Source organism: Atractosteus spatula, chromosome 3 (assembly GCF_055471065.1).
Source record: "Atractosteus spatula isolate fAtrSpa1 chromosome 3, fAtrSpa1.hap1, whole genome shotgun sequence".
Lineage (NCBI taxonomy): Eukaryota > Metazoa > Chordata > Actinopteri > Semionotiformes > Lepisosteidae > Atractosteus > Atractosteus spatula.
Window position 1 is genome coordinate 39,031,640 of NC_142708.1, and position 23,847 is coordinate 39,055,486.

The 23,847-nt window shown below is 37.0% G+C and overlaps 1 protein-coding gene across 3 annotated transcripts in view; it reads left to right on the forward strand.

Annotated features, from left to right (window-relative positions):
- The first annotated feature begins 1,442 nt into the window (after positions 1-1,442).
- cnot6l (CCR4-NOT transcription complex subunit 6 like) overlaps positions 1,443-23,847 on the forward strand; it is a 96,301-nt gene continuing 73,896 nt past the window's right edge. The window contains exons 1-2 of one of the 3 annotated variants that reach the window (XM_088910252.1): positions 1,443-1,590; positions 4,307-4,419. In XM_088910252.1, coding sequence (XP_088766378.1) covers positions 4,317-4,419 — 103 coding nt within the window. In that variant the 5' untranslated portion in view covers positions 1,443-1,590; positions 4,307-4,316. Of the gene's footprint in view, positions 1,591-4,306; positions 4,420-23,847 lie in introns of those variants that run through there. The other 2 variants (XM_088910254.1, XM_088910253.1) reach the window with 2 other exon arrangements.

The following is a 23,847-nucleotide window of genomic DNA, read 5'->3' on the forward strand; positions in this document are numbered from 1 at the left end:
CCCAGTGAGGATGGCACACGGCCTTTTTGCGTTGACTACCAAAGTGAATGTTGTTATTTTTGTTGTTAGCCCATGGTAGGGTGTAGGACACCTACCCCTACCATAGGTTGATGAGCTCTTGGACCATCTGGACAGTTCCTTCTGTTTTACTTTGTTGGACCTCTAAAGTGGCTACTAGCAGGTAAAGCTGACTACTGAAGCTTATTCCAATCCAGTCCCTTCGAGAAGTTGTAGACTCTGGCATTTTGGGTGCTACTTTTCTCCTTTAAATAACCTGAGAGGCAGTTGGCCCACTGAAGGTACAGGCACAGCATCGAACTGTATAGCACTATCCAGATAAATGTCACTTAAAAGTGGATTGTGGTATCCTTGCGGTTGTGTGGAGAGAAGAGCTATGCACACTGAGAGTACAAGGAGCAAGTGTTGGAGTCCTGTCCCCCACCATCCATAATCTGCCAAACCCTGCTATCTGAATCCTTTTGGGAACACAGTCAGGAGATCAATCTGGAACTCAAGCTGGTCCATTATTAGGTGATGGTGGAACATACCAATCAAGGGACACCCTCTTTCCATGAAAGTACAGTGGGCAGAATAGCCAGATCTGTAAATTGTCAGTATGGATTTTGAGCAGCCTTGGATGCATCGCCTCCTGTGGAGTGCTGTGTAACCTTCTGCACTGTGGCCTGAGGTGTTACAAACCCACCATGGACCATGGGATAGGCTACTTCAACATGACTAAGACCTGCGGAGTCTATGGGCCTCAATGGAAGATGCTATCCAAGACTCAGCACCTGATTGGTGGGACTGTGCACTACTGTTGAGCAGGTGAGTGAAACCAGCTACAGAATGTGTCAGACCTTGAGGGCCCCGTGATGTCTACTGATGAAGGCGAGGCTTCCCTTTTTACTGTGTACCGTAAACTATCCAGGTGCTTCTCAAGACCTCAGTCCTCACTCTAGATTGTGTAGCGTTCTGCCCCTTGATCTTCACTCTGTCACCTTTAGCCAGGCTTACTTTTACCTCTTCCCCACCATAATAAGGAAGGGAGTTTTCTCTTTTCCTCTTGGTCCTTGTTTTTCGTTTAGCATATGTATCTCTCTCTTTATCTAAACACTTTACACCTTTCCTTGCTTAGCATATCCACCCGTGCTCTCGAGGGACAAAGATTTGGAGCCAGCCATAAGCTGCTTCTCCCTGTCAGCCTGAAGCTGCTTCTCCCTGTCATTCTGCAAATATTCTCCTGATAAAAAGGAGAATCGAGACAATATGCTTTTGTTTCAGAATTTTTTGGTGGCTGAAGTAGACAGGTCACATGCAAGTTGCACATAACAAAGTCCAAATATTTATTGCTTCACTAAGTAACAAAAATGTTTAGATACGTTTGACGTGCACATGAACCGTTTACAAAGAAATGAGACTACATTTCTCACAGGAACTTGCAAAAGGGGGAGGGGTAGCCAGGAACGAGCAGCAGCCATGATTGTCGTGGTTCCTTTAGCCTTCCAGTAACTTTCAGGAGCAGGACGTTAGAAAAAGCCGTCTGTATGCCTGTAAATTCAACGCTAAATCATCTCTATTCACTGAATGCAGGTAGGGTGACAACTTTTAGATTATTATTAATATAGCCATAGCTGTAGTTTTGGATCCATGATACTGTAGCGAATTCGGGTTCTCTGGCTTGTGCATTGACTTTAGTGCTATTTTCTCCCTTCCCTTCGACTGGATGGAGGGATCTATTTTGCTGGGGTCATTTAGTGCTCAAGGCCCAGGTTTTAACTTGAAGATGGGAATTCTTGGAAAGTAAAACAGTAGTTATGATTTAACTTAGGTTAAGAAATGATTTTATTCTTATGCTAAAGACTGCGTGATACTTTTACTTTAGAGTAAGTACAGTCAAGAGTTATTTTAATTTATTGGCTCGAATAAACAGGCCCGATGTGTACTCCGTATTTTAGAAACTAGGTGAGACGAATTGTGTTTTTCTAGGTATTTGCTATCGAACCTCTAATATAAGATATAAGCAAATTGTATATTTTTTTTACCTTTTTAATAAATGCAATTTATCTTTTAGTCTATTTACTTTATATTTTGGGACATTACTACATAATTGAATTTAACGAAAGAAAATATTGATTCCATGTTTTGTAATCTTTGCAAATCTATTCAAATGTTAATCGAGAAGACAAAGTTACAAAAAAAGGTCTGTACCATTTGTTTCCTGACAGGAAATTTAATATTTTAAAATAAAACTATTATTAATATTAATTAATAAAATACCGTTTCTTTTCCACCACCTCGTACTGTGAAAGGACACAAGACACAAGGCTTTTTGACAGAATGCCAGCGTCTTTTGCCGTTTTTCATAAAGCATCACAATACGCATACCGCAATAGAACTTTCAGAACTTAAGAAGGGAAGTGCTTAGTCAAACGTTTTTGTTGAGACGCTTCTAATGAGTACGTCATGCGTTAAAAACCTCGGATATCTTGTTAGTTTTTTTAAATGTCTGATTTCTAATGTTTCTTCAAACATCTTTGTATTTTATGTGTAAAATACATATTATTCGGTGTATTTTGAACTGAAATTAACGTTAACCTTTTATAATAATGTAACTACTTTTGATATACTTATTCACAGTTTAATTTTTAAAGATGGAGTAATATATTTCTGTCTTTATGATCAATTTAAAATGGAGTTTACGAGAGGGTCTTAATAAAACGGGATGCATTCTTTAGAGGAGTTTTTTATTTCTAACTTTCTAACTTAAAATGCAGTATTCTGGTTATGGAAATATACTTCGATAAGAAAATAAACGCTCCTCTTAAACAACGTGTTCTAAAATATCCTTTAAAGATGGTAACAGCATTTTAAAACATAAGCATTTTGAAGCTTAGTTTCAAAGGGAAAAAAGGCCTATGGCTTTAGAAAGGTCTGTGGCTTCACTGCATGGGTTTGTGTAAAGGTTGCCGACAACTGCTTTGACAAGCAGATAGCTCACAGAGAAATGTAACACACTACAGGACAATTTACTCAATGTTTGTGGTGCTTTCTGAGAGTGAAATGTAGAGTATGACTAGATATCTTTTTTTACCGATTGTCTCCAGGCAGAAGTAAAATTATTTGTATGTAAAATATAGTTTAAATGAAATAAAACAATTTCTGTGATTTTGTTGACTGTTTCACTCTTTCAATACAGTTAAATTCTCAGCTATACATCAACTTGTTTAACATTGATGTTTTTACTCTGCCTATATCCTTCTGAAGATGTTACTACAAAAAATTATAATTATGCTCCTCTTTCTTTTTAATGGTGTTTTAAGGCATACTTGAAAATGTAATCTATGTGGATATATATATCCAATGCTTTTGAACCCAGACTATGTTGGCTATGTTAGTAACTGAATGGTGATCAAGAGTTCCAAGTGTTTGATTGGTCTTCCTACATTGCCTCATGCAACGCCATTTGGGCATATGACCCCAAACGCATTTTTTACAAGTCTGTGTTGATTGATGTCAACAGACTTCAGTCTTTAGGTGTCTGTCAGGGGTAGGTTAGTATACTCGATACTAGACATCAGCGACCCGTGCATATTTTCATGACAAGTAACATCACAGACAATCTGTCTCAGTGTGGATTGTGGTAGTTTCCTGTTTTTAAACTGGACGAAGTAACGAATATACCTTCAGGCAATTGTTACATGTGGTACGTTGCATTTGGAGTAAATTATAATATGGCTTTAATAGGGCTGTTTAAAGAAACTGTTATTGAACTTAGTTCTAATTGGTTATTGATTGGTTATTTTTAATTGGTTGTGAACAGTGTATTGAAAGTATCCTTTAAAAATAAATGTTTGAAGGGTTTATTTTTGATGTAAGTGTTGTTGTAAATGTTGGCCCCAATATATATAGAAATTCTGGAATACCAAGGCTGAGAGAATGTCTAAAAGAGCAAGAAAAGTGATATAGAAAAGGAAGATGATGGAGAGGGCCTCGTTTGTCTTAAAGTCTGGACCTTGCATTAATGATAAAGTTTTTGGTTTAAGACAGTGCAAAAGACATTTTAATAGCTGTGGTGATGCTATAATTAGAGTTTGATATGACAGTTATGATATGATATTTTTGATATGTTCAGTTTTTGTTTTGGTTGTCTTTAATTCAGTTTAAATTTTCAAAAGCCACAGGATGAATGGACAATGCTATATTCTTTTGTATGTCTTATTTAACATCACCATCTTAATTATGAGTTTTAAAATCTTTTGAATAATTTTTTTGATTTAACATGCTGCCATATGTTTTCTTTTTCCAGACTAATAGGTATGCCAAAGGAAAAATATGATCTCCAGAAATTATATACCATCATGTCAGCCGAGGAGGCAGCCAATGGAAAGAAGTCACACTGGGCTGAATTAGAAATTTCTGGTTGGTCATTTTTTACCTTTTACCTTCAACTGCATCAGTGTTTTGCTGTACATGTATACTTTAAGTATAACCTTTTGTGTATTATTTTGTGTTGTATAATGAGCATTAAAATAACCTGATCACTTTTGCTTGCATATTTTAGAAAAATACATGGATTTTGATTAAAATTTAATTAATGTCTGACCCTGATACATTCAAGTGATTTTGTCTGTTGCAGAAGAGAGATTTATACATGTTATAAGAATATTTGACCTGTTAAATGCCAATTAAAAAACAAATATAACATTTTAAAAAATATATTCGCTTCACTTAAGAGAACAACTCCTTTATGCCGTCTGCATGTTGTAGCAAAACTTTAGGTTGACTTGTCTGCAGTGGAGCTGCCATTAACTTTACTTGTAATGGATGGCACTGCTTTGATCAAGTATCAGGGCCTTACTGGAACGTGTTCCAGTGTGTTAATCCAGACATGGTATTCCAATAAGAGTATGTCTTTATGCTACTTATATAACAGTGGTTTTCTTGTGAGATAAGAATATAATAACTATTTATATATAATAATATAACAATATAACAGTGCCCTTATTCTCTACACTTGAGCTCGCGTGAACATTTGTGGGTATACAATGTGTAGCATCAAGTGCTCAGAGACCAGTTAACAAGTACATGCTTGAGCAGGCTTTACTAGAAGAAATGAGTCCCACAAGGCTGTCCCTGCAAACTGGTTCAGAGGATGTATCACAGATGGACAACTTGTTTTGCATCTATTGGTGGTAAAAGTTGCAGTTATGCAATTATAAGTGATTGGCTAATTTTGATGCTCAAAATATTTTTTGGAAAAAAGTTACATATCCTAATTTCTTTCCTTCTTACCCAAGTACCTTTGTTAATTAACTGTCAAGAGTCATGTTTCATTTCAAAGTAGATCTCTAGAAATGTTTGTATATATATAAAAATATTCTAAAAAATTATATATATTTGGTATTTATATCCAGGTTGAGTCATCTATAAGTAATCGCTTATTTCAAACTAAAAAATAAATGCCTCACAGAGAAGATGAAGCGATAGAGCTAGGACTGTATCTACAGAACATTTCTTCCATTGGTAACTAGTACAAGCTACAAATATTATTGTACATCCTTAAAAGGAAATGAAATTGAAATTCAATAGCGGGGGTCTACTTATACCACACAGATATAAACCTGGGGTGAGATCCAGGCCAAACTGAGATGGATCATAAAAAAAGTTTGTTCAGTCAAGTGGATTAAGATCATACTCAAATAGATATTAAGCATATTATTATTAACGAATATTAAGCACAGCATGTGGTAATTAAGGAGAGAGTTTTGTGTTGGGTGCTATAGTAAAATGTCTCAAAATTTCAAGAGTGATGTTAACTGTAGCTAACAAATACAAAATGTAGGATGTTGACAATGCCAAAGTAAGAATATTAGTTAATACAGTAATGAAAATGTAACCCTCTCTTACGGGGAGCTGGGTTTTAGAACTGGCTTTAGTTGCTCACGTGCTCACGGACGTAGCGTTGGCTTATGAACTACAAATCCCATAACGCACTGCCTGAGTTTCTGACGGTGTCTACATCACAGTCCCTATTCTGCCTGGCTGTGGTGACGGCTGTGGGTCCTTCCCAGTGCTGGCAGCTTCACCATTGAGCGTGGGTTTTCACTGGCACGTGCATGAATAACTTGCACAGGACACCCCTTTTTAAAGTTAATTTTCTAAAAAATTAGAAAAAAAGTATGGTTTCCAGAGATATGTACAGATCCAGCCATTCAAAATGCGCGGAGTACGCCGCGTTAAAAAGCGATGGGCGTGGTGCATCACAACCCATCATAACTCATCATACCGCAGTTATGATAACGTCTCATGTACAGCATTTGATCTGTCGCCAGAAAATGTCCGGTTTCGAATCCTGGTCACTGCTGAGGGACAATCTTTTTCCAATTAAGAATTTAAGTTGTATACTCTTTAGACTTTTAATAATTTAAAGCTGTGTACAGCATGTTAATCATTAAACATTTAAAAGTCGGTATATTTTATAAAAGCAAGATTGCTCAGTTGGACAAAAGTACACAACCTTCCTCCTTCATCATAAATATTTTAATTATGAATAAATGTATTATACATCAAAGTATTTACGGAAGATATAACTAATAGTATTAATAATGAATGACCTTGGACAGGCTGTAAGCTCGAAGTATTACCCTGGTCCAATTTCTTTGTAACTGTCTTTGTGAATGAAAATACTTCATTTTTTTCATTGACAAAAAGTAACACCACAGCATTTCGTTGATCCGATTATGTGTGTTTCCAATCATACAAAGTAAGTTTTGTGAATCTCCAATTCAACATGCCTATAATGGTGTCTCGGAGATTTCTCATCTCATTTAGGAACATAAACATATTATGTACACTGTATATGGCTGGTATTTGTAGTTAAAAACACACACACACACACACACACCATTATTCCACTTTCTTCCTAAACATTTTAATCATCAAAGTCTTTCATTCAGTTACATACTATGGTTATTTTGGAATAATTTTTACGTGCTTCTTCTGACTATATTAAGTTTATATACTTCATAAAAACGATAAAAAACGCATACCTTTTAGAATTTGATTAATAGGGCATATAATATGGAATCGCGTATCTAAAGAAATTGATAAGGATATAATTATATTCATATACTGTAGTTCAACTCATCACAGTAGTACACTTTCTTTGGAAATGTCTGCATCAGTTTAACTCATTCCTACATGTGTAGCATAATGGCTTAGGCATGTGCCTTACATGCCTGAGGTCGGGGGTTTGAACCCATCTGTCGCCATGAGTTTTCTTTTAACTAATAAACATTTCTTTTTCTATTTAAAATAGTAAATATCGATACTATATTGAATTTGTTGGCATTTCTAAATATCATAAAATGTTCAAAATTAAGGGAGTTAAGTGATTAACCCTTTCCATGACTACTTGCGCTCGTTATTGCAGTAAAAGAAACACATACTTTTTAGAATTTAATTATTAGGGAATATAATATGGAATCATGTATCTAAAGGAATTGATAATGATATTAATTTAAGGATCTAAATATATGTATTTATATAGCTGGTAGTATTACTGTAATCCACTTTCTTTGTAAACACATTTTGTATTTTAATTTGACTCAATCACGCATGTTGAATTGTGAGAGTGATAGATGGAGGTTTCCTGTCAAAATTACATTCCCCAGAATGCAGTGGGATAGACAAAAAGCAGGGCAATGACTTTCTCTGCAAGCTAGTCGAAGAAGTAAGTAGGCGACTCAAAGCTCGAAACCCAGCAGCAACAGTAATTAATAGTGTGTATTCTCCTGTCACAGTATGAAAAACAACAATGCATACATAAAATGTATCAGGAATGTTTGCAAAAAGCTGAAGAAGGCTTCACAGACTAAACATTGTTTTCTCTCTTTTCAGCATGGATTAAACCTATTACTTGTTCCTTAACAATGACAGCATTGCATGCTACTGAAAATTCCTTCCCATCCCCCAGAAGTGTTCTGTTCTATTCTATTACGTTACACAGAGGGGTGTGGACAGTCCTAGCTTTTGTGAGAAGTATGGAGCTGCTTTACATAAAGTAGCTGCAATGGAATACACTAGTAGGTAAAAGTTAATTCCAAGCTGGAAAGAAGAGACACAACATGTCTCCTTTATAAATTTTCAGTTTACAGACCATCCAAGGTTATTTATTATGAATAATATCTTCCATATTGCATTTAAATCGGAACACTTTTCACAGGTGTCAATCCACCTGTTTTCTAAGCGCTTTATTCAGGGCACGTAACAGTTTCACCCCTCCCCCTTTCCTCTGCCTGTGTGACCTGTTGCCATTTTTAACCATTCTGTGCCCGAAACGCAGCAAGTGAGAGAGAGTAGGAAGAGATAGAAAAAAATGAATCCTGTTTTTTTTTTTATTGTCAGAAGGCTTCAACTGATGCATAAAAAATATAGCATAATGCCTCCTCGCGTTATGAAGTCACTTGCACCTGGGATCCGCTTTAGTTTCCCGGAGATTGCTCATAAACGATATTAATTTAGGATCATAAACATATAATGTAAACTGTATATGGCTGGTATTGGTAGTTTAGATAAAAATACACAGTAGTATTCCACTTTCTTCCTAAACGTTTTAAGCATCAAAGCCTTTCATTCGGTTATACACTGTGGTTATTTTGGAAAAGTTTTTACGTGCTCCTTCTGACTAGTTTTCTTTATTTAATTTGCATGATTTTTTATCAGCTAAATGAGGGGAATTGAATCAGTCAGAATCTTGGAGGGTCAATTGTAAAATAACCCTTCTTCCTTCATTTGTTTAACTTAAAGAATTTTGCAAAGAAAGTTTGTAATGTAGGGCGCTCTGAATGAGTTAAACTTTGCTGCAGGTCAAATAAATGTATTTCCCACAACATATACTGTAGTGGCAGTTCAGTAGCAGTTTGAAATTATTTGTTGTTATTATTAAATCACTTAGCTTCGAACATGTGATATTTAGAAATATCAAAAATAGTCAATATAGTGTCCATAATCTTTGCTATTTTAGTTTTTCAAAGAAATGTTTGTTAAAAGAAATCTCATGGTGACAGCTGGGTTTGAACCCCCAACTTCCAGAACGCAAGGCACACGCTTAAGCCATTACACCACACACGTAATCACGTGGGAATGAGTTATACTGATTTAGACATTTCTAAAGAAAGTGTACTACTGTGATAATTTGAGCTACAGTATACAAATATAATTATATCGTTATTAATTTCTTACACTGTAAGTTCTGTAAGTTCTTTACAGAACTTTACAGAACTTACTTAAGAGCTGTAAGTTCCTTTTACTTCTTAATTAAACATTTGAAACACTTTAATTTTGTGAACGCAGCACGCATTCCGTACAGAAATAAGATCATGCTTTCTACAGGTGTTAAACAGATTAGCAGGTTGCTGACAAAATAGCGCACCATTCACCACTGCCCAGTATAACTTTAAACGAACAGGAAAAAGAGCATTTTCAGAGAGCAATTACATTGTGTTTATGTAGAATAAGTGATTAGATTCATGAGCAGTCTAATTACCTATTCGTTTAAACAGTGACATTTGAGCTGCAAAGGATCGCACCAGAGACAGCACTATCTCTCCTTGTCATAGATGTTCAGGAAAGGGTGAATGAAAGAAGTCAGGTCAAGTGCAATAATTCGGTGATCAATAATAACATTTGTAGGACAAGAAACAAAAGATAGAGAAAACTTAAGCTTCTTAAGGCTGAAACTAAAATTCAGTCTACAAATTAAGGCAAATGAAAATTTACTATGCTAAAGTGCTAGAGGTGTAAATAAATGTAAAAATACAAAAATACACATGAGCAAAAAGTTTTAGAAATGGAGCAGATGTTACTTTGAAATAAGCAAACAGAAAAAAGCTATGACTAGACATGGTGCAGAAGAGAGATGCCAGAACACTTGCAAAAGCTTAGACATACAAAACAAATCACAGAAAGGTGTGTGTTACAAAAGAACATGCAAACATGAAATAGATTTGGCAGAGAGTGGGGGGGTTGAATAATCAGGTGCATTTCTGGCTGTGCAGTCATCAGAAACTTTGCACACATAAAAAATAGCAGTTCTGTGAATTATATGAATTAATAGCAAACATGGTTTCATAGAGGGCTTCTCAGATAGTTGGGCATTCAGGTAGATTGCCAGGCAAAAGGATTTGTAAATATATTTTGTAAAAGCAAGTCAGTTTTTTGCAACACATAAAATACATTTTTCCAAGAAAGTTTAGCCTTTGTCACTAATAAAACCACTAAATAAAGACATAAATATAGAAATCTAAAGATTTTTTTATTCAATGTTGGTAGCAGAATGAACTGTCAGGTTGAGCTAAGTGTATATTTGGCGCAGAGTTGCTGCAAGATGACTCATTTCAAGAATATTTTAAGAATTATTATAAATCTAGCAGGATAGGGAAAGTACAGAAAATAGGTAGTTAGATTGATCAGATTAGTATACAAAGCCATTTAGCAAAGAGGGTGTGAGAAGACAAACTAGTATACTTTAGATCTTTTTTTTCTGAACCAGGGAAATCTGATCATGTTTCTCTATAACAATAATAAAAAACTTTATTTTACATAGCACCTTTAAAAGTAGCATCTCAAAGCAATACAGTAGGTGTAAAAACAGTTATAAGGACCACAGATTACAAAGTAAACACATATAAGAAAGACAAGCAGTTAGAAGTGCTACCGAAGTTAGAAAATGAAGCAGAGATGGACACTAAATAAGTCAGTAGTCTCCTCTATAACTCTTCAGTTTACAGAGAAATTCCACCAGAGCCTCACAACATTGTCCAATACTCTTCTTGTGTCTAAATTTTAGTTTAGCAGGATTTGCGCGATAGGCGCATTGTTTAATGGGGATGACATTACCCTCGTCTATATCACTGTACAACACTTGTTTGAGTAGGGAATGCCATACTGTCTCTATTGCTTTTATATCTGGGGATTCAGCTGGAGTTTTCACCCAGTTTTCACAAGCTGTCTCTTGTCAACTTCCTGTTACTTTTCCTCTTCATTATTTGGTGTGAGAGAGTCTTCTTGATTTTGGCCATAGTCCGTCTCCGTACCAAAGCTGTAGTGCAGTAAATTGTCTGTCCTGACAAATGGTACAGATAAACGTGTACTATACTGACGAGCTAATATCTGGGAAATGTTTCTTTCCTCGAATTGAACAGAATATAAAATACTGAAAATTAACACAGTACGCCAGGAAATGTGATAGATGCATTAGAAAGTTAATGCAATTCTTTTGAAAAGCCGGGTGTGATTTCCTCTCCCAGTCTCAGCAGCAGACAGCAGATAATTGTTTAGCTGATCTGTCTGCTGTTATTGAAAAGCCAGGTGTGATTTTTTTAGCACCAAAGAAAGTGTACTACTGTGTCACAGTCTCCTCCTTGCAGAGTTTAGAGGCGTAGATAGAAGATAACAATAACGATGGCACAGCCACAATTGCAAAGATGTGCAATGGTGTTTATTATGAGGAACTACTGTATGTTCCCAAAATCCACACCCCAAAAAAAACAAAGTGAAAACCACAAACTAACCAGAAAAAAAACAACAACACAAAGCTATAGTACGATAATATATACATTAATTATGATACAAAAAAATACTAGATTGTTGTAGGCTGCTCCAATTCTACCCACACAATCCACCTTCTCCTAACTCCCCTCCTTCTATCTTGAAGAGCTCCTTTTCTAGGTTAAACTCCTCCCCTTAAATATTCCACTATAAAGCAAAAAAAATTTGACAAAATAATAATCAGAATTCTGATATAAACATTTCTTCAGTGAATATACAATTAAACAATGCACATATTATTACCAACAATAAAACATCACACTCCTTTTATGTACATAACTGTTGTTTTGGCAAATACTCCCCCCCTTTTAATGGTATCTTCGTACCAATCAATACACGCATGCGCAATCCTGAAACAGGCACTACTAAGCCAGCCCCTGTTGCCATGCCAAATTTTGGGTCCTACAGATTTGCGGGAGAAACCATTTTGCCGGTGAGAAATCCAAACAGCTTATTTATTTGAGATAGGTGAGTTGATTACCAGTTTGGTTCATTTCACTTCTAAAACAAAGGAAAACAGGTGTTTAGTTTTGAGTAATGATTAATTTGATAATACAGGAACAAGCTTACTTTACTCTGTGTGTGCACCTACAGAGGAAGCAAAGCTATCCCTGTAATTCCAGACTAGTTTGTTTATATTGGAAACCAGTGTTATCGCCTTTGTTTAGATAGTGGAATGTTTATGTATGTGTGTGTATGTGTTCATGTGGCTACCTCATGAGTGCCAGGTGATCTGGAAACGGAGTCTCCAGTCACAACTGTGATAATTTGAGCTACATTATATGAATATTATATTTTATATTATATTGTATATTTTATTCCCTATTAATCAAATTCTTAAATGTATGCGTTTTTTACTGCGATAACGAGCGCAAGTATTAGCAAAATAGGTTAAAACATTATAACTTTTTACGAAGTATATAAACTTAATATAGTCTTAAGAAGCACGTAAAAACGTTTCCAAAATAACCACAGTATGTAACTGAATGAAAGACTTTGATGCTTAAAATGTTTAGGAAGAAAGTGGAATACTGATGTGTATTTTTTATTTAAACTACCAATACCAGCCATATACAGTTTACATGATATGTTTATATTTCTAAATTAGTATTGTTTATGACCTTCAGACATGTTATGCTCCTATTCTTTTTATTCTCAGCTACTAAAATTTCCCTTTAGTTGTAAAATTCCATATAAATATTCAATACTAAGCGGATTAAAACATGCACAGTAAAGAGATTCAATGATTAAATCATTTCACTAACAACCAATGTACCACAAGTGCCCGTCGGTCATTTTGGCCAGCCAAATCACGTACTGTGGTAAACTGTGGGTAATTTCACACGGTACGAGGTCGTACCATGCATTTTGAATTGCTGCATCTGTACAAGTCATGTGTACAGCAGGCCGGTAGCGAGGGTCAAACTACTACCCTCGTATGTGTTGTTTTCCCCTGTTGAAATGTTTACTATAACATAACACATTTAAACACAACAAAACATAATTTCTAATGTTACTATTACAATACACTTAACTCACAACACAGACACTTTTCACTTGGCGACATAGCACGGTTAGCTTACTAAGTTCTGTATTCATCTCCGACAACCTTCCGCCCCTGAGTACACTTTTGGTTTCCTTAAAAGAAATATAAACATGTAACCCTTAACCCAAAACAGTCACACTGGTAAACATAAAACTACAGACCTTTTAAAAAAAGCCTTATTATTCGGGTTTACGGGTCTTACCTAAAAAAATAGAAAAAAACATGGGAGGGTTTTCACAGATATGTATAAGTCAGGCGTACAGCAGGCTGGTAGCAAGGGTCTAACTCCTAGCCTGCACGAGGCACTATTCCTGACTCCTGGCCCCACACCTCATCACCTGGTTACATAAACATGGGTGCTGACCACTGATCGAATGACATCATGTAAACGTATAGATACAATGAATAATAAACAGTGCTGCTTGAAAGTATGTAAATTCTTTAATATGACTTTAAGACAAATCTTAAAAAATTTTTTTAACTGAACTCCAATATTTAATGGAGATAACCAGAATAATGGGCACACATCCAAAATCTATATTATTTTATTTTTTGTTAAAACATGTTTATTTAATTCATTAAGCAGTGGCACATTCTTTAGCAACTGTCTCACATCAGCTTTGTGGAATTTTTGCCCAAATGGCTTCAACTGCTTCAGATTGGCCGTCTTGCAAGAACAGCCTGTTTCAGGTCTTGCCACAACCTTTCTTGAGGTTGAGATCTGGATTTTAACTTGGCCATTCCAAAACAATTTCTTTCCTCTTAACCAATTCTTTGATGTGCTAAAATATTGTCATGTTGGAGAATCCTTTTTCAGCTTATACTCTACTCATGGACAGAGGGCCTGACTACTCTTCCAGAATATTTTGTTATGACTCTGAATTCATACTCACCTCAAAGACTCATTTTGGTCCATAGACAGAAAAGCAGCCCCAAACCATGACTTCACCCACCACTATGCTTGACAGTAAATAAGGTAATTCTGGTGGTATGTAAAGGAACTAGTAAAGGTTTACTCCATGTCGTAGAGCCTTCTTCGGGTGTCAACTTCTTGCAGCCCACGCATGCTGACGCAGCTACCTATGTGAACTATTCCGGTGGTAGGTTTTTGTCAAACATGGCGTTTTTTTTAATTGTGGCCAAAAATATCAATTTTAGGCTCATCTGTTTTGGAGAATATCATTACAAAATCTACATGATAATCCAGATGGTCTTTTGCAAACAGCAGCGATGTTCTTTTTTGAGAACAAAGTTTTTCTCTTGGCTACCCTCCCTCGAATGCCATTGCTGTTCAGATTGCATCATATTCTTGAGGTATGAACATGGACATCAGCTACAGCTGAGGAGAGGCCTGGAAATCCATGGATGTGGTCCTGAGGTTCTTTTTGACATCCTGTATGAGTTTTTTTTGTTCCTCAGTGGGATAATTTTGAAGGACGTGCACATCTAGGTAAAGTTACAGAGGTCTTACATTTTCCCCATTTGTAGACTATTTGTCTTACAGTAGACTGATGAATTTTTATATGAGTAAGACCAAATTAACCTATGTTTCTTACTTTTATATAGTAGAGGACCTCCCGGACATCATCTTGGTGTTTAGCTCTTTGATTGGTTAACTTCTTACCCAGTTATTTTAGCACTTGTATATACTTCTCATCGACTGTACTGATGAACTTGTGGTTCGTTTACATTTGCTCATGCACTAATTCTAATTTACCCGTTTCTTTTTTATTGCATGCTTCAATTCCTCTAAACAATACATAATGTAGAAGTTGTTGATATAAACCCTTTATTTTAAAAACTGGGTTTGACTGGCAGAGGAAGCAAATAAGTCTCCTTAAGGTTCTAGCTCATTCAGTAGTTTTGAACATTTTGTAGTGGTGGTTGTAGTGGTTCAATTTACTTGAAAAAATAGAAATTATAACACTGAAATGATTTGCTTTTATGGCTACTACTTAGCTCACACAAAAAAAGCAATATCAGAACATAGATTCAAAATATATTATATGCTATTACCACAACCAAACAACAAAGCAAACATGCACAGTAATACAGTAAAACAATAAGAGTAATAGTACATATGTGAATCAATCTATCAAAAATTTCACATCCTTTGACCTTTTTAATCTGAAGGTTATCTGACATAATTAATCTGTGTTATTGAGCAGTTTGAAAATACTTGCTGATAGATGGAGCTGGGCTGGGCTTGTTGTAGCTGTCCAGTGTCCTTCAGGTGGCTCTGTGCTAGGGATGTCCTGTAGTATGGGGAAAGGGTGTTTGTTAGCTTTGTGCTGAATATAGTTCTTGTAAGCAATTCCTGCCTAGTTGTTTTGCTGAGTTCCAGTAGTTTGGCTTTTCAGTAGTTTCTGCATAAGTTCTGACTTTAGTCCAACCAAATCAGATAGGTGGAGAGAAGTAGCTGTTACTTCAGATCATGACATATTCATGTGAATATTCAGGTGTGTCATCAAAAATCTATCCATATTAAATGCAGTGATCAAGCAAAATCACAGTCAAATAGCTAGTTTAAAATATTCCTTGTGTAGTGAGAATTTGGGGCAAGATTCTACTTTTGTATGGTCTCACTTTCAGCCTGGCATCTTGGAGAAAAGTCCTGAGACTTGGATAGCAATGGTTGAGGTTATGTGTTTGGCTATGTTGTCAGATTGCCGGGGTTTGATTATGAGTGCAGAACCGAGAAAGTGAAAGTGAGCAGAATTTATAGCTTCAGGCATAAATTGACATTACCTATGGCTTCAGGTAATGTCATCAGGCAGTGTCCTTCTCCACCCTGAATTTTCCTCGCTGGTTGGTCTTTTGAACAATTTACTATGACCGCTGACCCAGGGTCTCAGTCCAGATGTCTCTTGGTGTGTTCCAGACTAAGAGGAGTCGAGGGTCAAGTCTATATATTTAGGGGAAGTGTTAAAATGGACTGAATTTACAGTGTTCTGTGTTAGAGAACATCCTGTTTCTCAGAGATATCCCTTTCAGCTGCATTTCTAATGCTTTACACAGAGGCCCAAGCTGCTAGAGTTATTGTCGGGTCTACTGAAAGATTAGAAATCTTTAATAACAGTGTTGTAATGCGTCTTGCCTCTACAATTTCATAAATCAAATACTGCAGTTAAGTAACCTCTGTGAGACCATACTGGGTGTGTGGTAATGGGAGTTTAAAAAATGCAGGCCTAAAACAGACACACAAGGTACAAACCAAGTGCAGTTTACTTACAATGTAGGAAACACGCACATGGCAATCTGAAACCAAAACATAATCTCCGGCAACCTGAAACCAAAACATGTTAATTAGAATCAAATGCATATCAACCAGATGGAAATGATTAAGGGTTGAACCAGACAATTTGCAGTACATTTTAATTTTAATTCTTCAGTCATCCAATCACAAATATAGTAGAAATGATGGAATCTGTTCTCAATTCATAATACATCGCAGATGTGGAGCTGACAATTTGGAGAATCATGGGTGGCTGTCAGGATTTTCTCTTCGTGAAAGTTTAATTGGACTGGTTTCAAAGTTTGGAAGTTTTGTTAGTGACCTCTTGAATGGTAGCTCACACCACACATGTAATCTAATATTGCATGAATTCCAAAGAGAACGGCTAAATCACATTCACTATAATCTCGTGTATGCGTTTATAACTTTATATGTCGTAGGCTATAAATAACCTTTTTTGAATAATGTATTTATTATAACCTAAGACTTGGTAGTTTAAGACAACTCTAAGAAAATCACTCTTACCCAAGTATTCAATTCTTAATTCTTACAAAGGCCAGAATAAGAAATAAGATGCCTTGTAAGTTAAATAGAATACAACCTATGGTCAAATCTCTCTCTCTGCAATCCCAGATGCCACAAAATAAATGGGAATCTATCTCCCTATTTTGAAATGCATGAGAGGACGTTTTTAACTGAAGTATTCTTCATTCAGGATTCCAAGTTCCCTAAAATGAACAGAATAGCAAGTTCTCTAAGCAAGGTTCAAATACTTAGCTCCAATCAGATCTTCTTGGAAGATCTCGAACAAGGCCCTATCACCTGGCACATTATTTGTTCTGTTTCCTTTCTCTCTTGTAGTCTGTTCTTCCCCTTTCTTCTCTGTTCTGTCTTGATCTAATCTTATTGATCTTTCTGGACTCTTGATTGACACTTATTTACCCAGAACTTAACTAAGGTAAACCGAGGTATACTTTACAATTGCTTTGGTTACTTATCGCTGAGTCTGGACTCATTACATCTCAGCAAACATCCTCTTTGCTTTGAAATTGGGAATGATGTAACAGTGTCTTTAACAGTTACTTTTATAACCTTAATCTTATAATCTTAACCTTAATTTTATGGCATATACACCACATGTACTAATTTTGTTTCCTGTAAATGTTTGTTTCTTTGTTGCATTTATTTTGATAATTGTGACTGAATCTCATGAAATTGTCTAGGTTTAGATAAACCTCACCACTTATTGGTTTGCTAGGTTACGTAAATCTTCTTTTGAGAAATTTTCAGATGCATCTGATTTGTTTTCTAAAACTTAATACTTCTAAGTTGTGTGAATAATACAATTTGACTTAGATTGAACATTTATGTTCTGTAGACACATTTGTCTTTTATGATTTGCATTGCGATTCCAACAAGGGAAGTCAAGCAGAGTAGCAGAAAAAGGTCTTTTTAATTTTTGAAAGTATTATGTGAATCTGAAGATATATAAAAGATTATTTTTCATTAAATATGGACAACTTTTAATTGGAGGTTCCAAATTAAAAATATAAATCAATGCGATTGACACGTCTACAGGGAAGGAATGCCTTAATATATCTATTAAGCACATCTGTAAACAAGGTATGAATTACCTGACTTGCTGTTTATTTATCCACATGAAATGTTACCCACAACTTGCTGGAATGTGGCCATGTCAAAATTCCTAAATTCTTAATAGTTTTAACTGTATGCAGGCAGGTTACACCAGCTACACACCCATCTATCCATTTTCTAACGCTTTCTCCAGTTCAGGGTCATGAAGGAGCCAGGGTTTATCCTGGCAGGCAAATGGTGCAAGGCAGGATATACTCTGGATGGGATGCAAATCCATCACAGGGCACACACAGATGGACATACACACACTCACATCATTGTCAGTTTTTCCTGAAATCAGTTAATCCGCCAGTATGTCTTTAGACTGTGGTAGAAAATGAGAAGCCAGGTAGATTCCCAGTGTCTGGCTGGTTATTCATCACAGGAATGTGTTGGGGGCAGATTTCCCCATGAGCCATGATGTGTTCACAGTGTCTTGCCCCTGCACAGTAGCCTTGCTAGGCTCGTGGTCGGAAATTCCTTTCGTTCCCCGATGGTAGTGCTGAGCGAGAAAAAAAACCCTGAGTTTCCCCTACTTGACACGGCTCTGTATATGAAGGCTACGTATTGACAAAATTAAAACTGTATATAAAATAACAGTCGACATTACAGTTTCCGTGAGTAACAGTCAACATTCCAGAGGAAACCCACATCAACGTGATCCTGGGGAGCACATAAAGATCCAGCCATTCAAAATGCGTGGAGTATGCTGTGTTAAAAAGTGGTGGGCGTGGCGCATGATACCGCATGTAAATTGAAATATGATAATATTATTCAGAAGCATCTTGTAAAACCACCAGGTGGAGCTAATAAAGCTTAATGTCTCATGTACAGCATTTGAGCTGTCGCCAAAAAATGCCCGGTTTCGAATCCCCACTGCTGAGGGACAGTCTTTTTACAATTAAGAATTTAAGTTGTGTACTGTTTAAACTTAATAATTTTAAACTGTGTGTTACAGCATGTTAATCATTAAACATTAAGAAGTCGGTATATTTTATAAAAGCAAGATTGCTCAGTTGGACAAAAGTACACAACCTTCCACCTTCATCATAAATATTTTAATTATGCATAAATATTTTATTCTTTTCTAAGAATAAGTAGTAATAAAACTGTTTGCTTTTATTGTAAAAAGATAAATGTTGTAGTAATTTAACATCACTTGATAGTTATATTAATATGTAATCATGTAACTAAGCAGCTAAAGTATCACAAGTGGACATTTTTTAAACATTTTGACATTTGTTTCTAAAAAACTTCTGTTGTCCTTGTGGTAAATTTGGGCTCCTGATTTGACAATTTAATCTCCATTCCACTGGTAAACCTAAATCAGTTAAAACATGAAACTACCATAAAATGCTCACTAATGTTCGCTCAGTAGACAACAATCATTTCTGGTTAATGATAAGGTGCTTGACACCAACTCTGACCTGTGCCTACTAACAGAAACCTGGCTTAGGCCCACAGACACTATTTCTTTAGTTGAAGCCTCATGTAATGGGTATACTTTTTTACAGAAAGCTCGTTGCTCAGCGCGTGGAGCTGGCCTTGCAGCCATCTTCAGTGAGTCTCTGAGAATTGAATTAAAAACTATAAATGACTTTCACACATTTGAAGCAATGCTCCTTAAAATAGTACCCGAATCATCTACATACATTCTTTTCGTGTACAGATCCCTGGGACCATATGCATTGTTTCTTGCCGAATTTGGTGAACTGCTCTCTGATTTAGTTATTAATTTAGACAAAGTTGTAATATTAGGTAACTTTAACATCATATGGACATATAGACAAGACACTTTCAGTAAAAATTTCTTGCCCTCCTTGACTCTGTAGGTTGTAGTCAGCATATCACAGGACCAACACACATATACAATCATACACTAGACTTAATTATCACTCATAGAGCGAAAATTAATCATGTACTAGTCCATCCCGTCAGTAACGCTTTCTCTGACCACTCTTTGCTTTTGAGATTCGACTGCCCTTGATAGCTGCCAAGGAGAAGACTATTGCAACATGACACATAAACGGGGGTACTTCATTTAATTTCATGAACACGATGAACAATGCTAGCTTCATCTTCAGTAATATTCACGAAATCACACATAACTATAATACAGTGGTCAGACAGGCCCTTGATGAAATTGCCCCGTTAAAGACTAAGGTAGTCAAAACCACTAGACAGTCTCCTGGTATAATGATCACACACGATCCCTTAAACAGGAGTGCTGCAAACTAGAGCACAAATGGAGGTCTACTGGTTTGCAAGTATTCAAGTCGGCATGGACTGATAGCCTGCAACAATATAAAAAAGCCCTATATAGAGCTTGTTCAACTTGCTACTCTGAACTTATAGATAGTAATAAAAATAACCCTTGCTACTTATTTAAGACAATAGCTAATCTAACAAATAAGACCGATTCTATAGCACCATGTAACTTTAGTAGTGATGATTTCATGAACTTCAAACACAAATAAGCCGCAAAGAAGTCTGGTACAGAAACAATATGAACACCTCTTTAGGTTTTTCAATTAATGAACAAGAACACAAGAAATTAATTATTAACACAAAGTCAACCACCAGTCCGCTAGATCCCATCCCCACTCAGCTACTCAAAGATTCCCTTGAAGTACTGGCAGGACCTATAAGTATACCTTTATAGTATAATGAACACATCCCTTGCATCGGGCGTTGTACCTGACCAATTTAAGGTAGCAGCTGTTAGACCGCTCCTTAAGAAGTCAAATTTGGATCCATAAATTCTTAACAACTACAGGCCTGTCTCAAACGTCCCATTTCTATCTAAAATTCTTGAGAGAATAGTTGTGGCCCAGCTTCAGTCGTATCTGGGTTCAAATAATATACTTGAGAAATTTAAATTTGATGTGGCCTGGGCGGAAACCACTGAAACTGCATTATCAAGAGTCGCAAGTGACTGTTAGCTACCGACGCGGGGAATGCAACAGTGCTTGTGCTTCTAGATCTTAGTGCTGCCTTTGACACGGTTGACCACTCTGTTTTGTTACACAGGCTTGAGTTTGAGGTTGGCTTATCTGGAACCGTTCTTAAGTGGTTTACTTTATATTTAAGTAATCATTTTCATTATGTTCAAATATATATATGCTTTGTCATGTCACCAGTTCAATTAGGGGGTACCACAGGGATCAGTGCTGGGACCAATATTGTTCTCTCTCTACATGCTGCTGGTAGGTAGGATAATACAAAAACATAATATTAACTTTCATTCATATGCTGATGACACTCAAATATACATTTTGTTTACACCAAATGACAACTCTTTTATTATCACTTTTGTTAATTGCATTTGTAGCGGCAAGGCTTTTTAAAAATACAGGAATTAAGTTTGCTGCTCCCTTGCCAGTCTCTCTGTCTCTCATCTCAGTGGTGCTGGATACAGAGAGGCCATTCCATTTGGTTCACATTTAAGGTGTTTTTCTAGCTGATAGAGTGTCCTGATAAGGAACAATTCCCAATGCTGAGATTCTCCAGCAACCCTAATAAATGGTCATCTCTGGCGCCTTACTGTCTGGGAGATTCCAAGGGAGAGTCTCATCCCAAGTTGTTTACAACCCTAAGGTCAGAGTGCATTGTTACTCATCCTCAGCCAATCAGGAACAGGTAGGGCAGGGTAATCCCACGTGGGTCTCGAATGCCCACGGAACTTTCAACCAATGAACGACCATAGTTCCTCCAGGTAAAACAGGCAGCAGAGGGCTCCTCCAGTGCCCCTCCAGGACATTCTCAGACTCGGCTCGGACAATCACATAACGGCCAGTGTGTCCGAGTGCCAGGACTTTACTTTGTTCTAAGAGTTGAGAACGGAGGTCGCCAGCGCGTACCAAAGGATCCACCCGAGTTTAGCCCAGCAGCAAGCCTCGTGAACCCTCCGCGAACGCTCACCTGATCAACAAGTGAACTACAGTCGGAACTGTGGACAGCTGAATCTCAGGATTCAGGACTAGGGCTACATCAGGAACGAACCAGTCTTCTTCCTGTCTAAAGAGTGTGACCTGCTTGGACCCGCAGTCACTTTCCGTGTGCACAAACTCTGCTAGTTTCAGCCAACACTAACTAGCCGGTCTTCAGAGAGCCCACTGCTAGAGCATCGCAGCAGGAATCTTTCCCACTTCTCTCACGCCGAACCAGCACTGCCTGGCACCGGGCCAGAGAACGCCAATTGGACACAGCAACAGCCTGCCACTGTTCCTTTGTGTCCGCGGGAGATCTGAATCCCCACAGATTGGATGAGTATTCAACCTTCTGCATTACAGCTCGAGAATTCAATTGTTACCTCAATGCCAGTTGATATCAATATAGTTCCTATGAGTGATGTACTTGCTTTTGAGTATCTAGTGTAGAAGTTGTAATCCAAGTTCATTTCCGAAACGGTCTAAATGAATGGTATACTGAATGTATGTCCCCCTTGGTTTGTAACTCTTCGTGATTGAATATATACCTTTTGTATTCTGCTAACTCTCACTCTTAAGATCTGTTATGTTTATATGCACATTTTATGCATTAATAAATTTATTATCGTGTAATAGTATCCGTGTGTGTGCGTGGCTGAGTTATCTCGCAAGGTTGGTTTTCTAATAGCTATCAAAGAATCATTTTGTTACTTACTGCTACAATTAATAATTGTCCCAGTAAATGCACAAAACCCCTACATTTATTGGTGCCTTGTGAGAGGATGCCTACACATTAATGAAGTTAAGACTTGTGTGTGTGAAGACTGATACAATACTGATAGGACTACTATAACTTCAGCACTTAACTCAGAGGATTTAAAAATTTGCCTCAAAGACTCAGCATGTAACCTAGGTGTCATATTAGACGCAAGGCTCTCATTTAACTCTCATGTTAAAACAGTATCAAAAACATGCTTCCTACAGTTAAGAAATATTGCAAAACTAACGCTAAACTAAAGTTTCTTTCCACTCAAGACAGAGAATTTAATACATGCACTTGCATGCAGCAGGTTAGACTACTGCAGTGCCCTACTATCAGGGAGCACTTACCACTCTTTCAGCACCTTACAGCGAATTCAGAATGCAGCAGCTAGAATTGTTAATAGGAGCAGAAAGTATGACCATATAACATACATACTTAGCTCTCTTCATTGGCTTCATGTCAAATACAGGGCGGACTTCAAAATCCTTCTACTTACAAGGCTCTCAGAGGTCAGGCAATAGTCTATCTAATGGAACTTATTAATATTTACCATCCAAGTTGCCTGCTTAGATCACAGAATGCAGGTCTTCTTCATATTTCACGAATTAATAAAATAACAGTTGGCGGTAAAGCCTTTAGTTACAGGACCCCTAGCTTATGGAACAGTCTCCCACCCCATAATCAGGATGCCGAGGCAACCTCGGTATTAAGATCCGGACTGAAAACCTATTACTTTAGCCTAGCCTACTCACACTTTACATTATAGCCTGCTGCAACCATGGCTGCTGGTGCTGCCTGTACATGCCATTGTGTGTCTCTATGTTGGCCCACCAGGTAGATACATCTGTTCTGACCAAACCATCCTATTCTCCCCACATGTCCGGATGGCACCCGGGTTGGGCACCATCTGAGTTGGATGCTGCATCACTGCCATGGATCCAAGAGGGACATTGTGGATATAGCTATCGTTTAGGAGGAATTTACTGGTCTACAGAGATCTGCATGGAGTACTAAAACAGAAGACATGATGGATGGATGGATTAATACCCTCATTAATTTTTATTTTTTTCATTATCTAATATTAGCATGCCCAAAGGGGTTGGGCAACCAGTTGACCTTGGACCCCTAG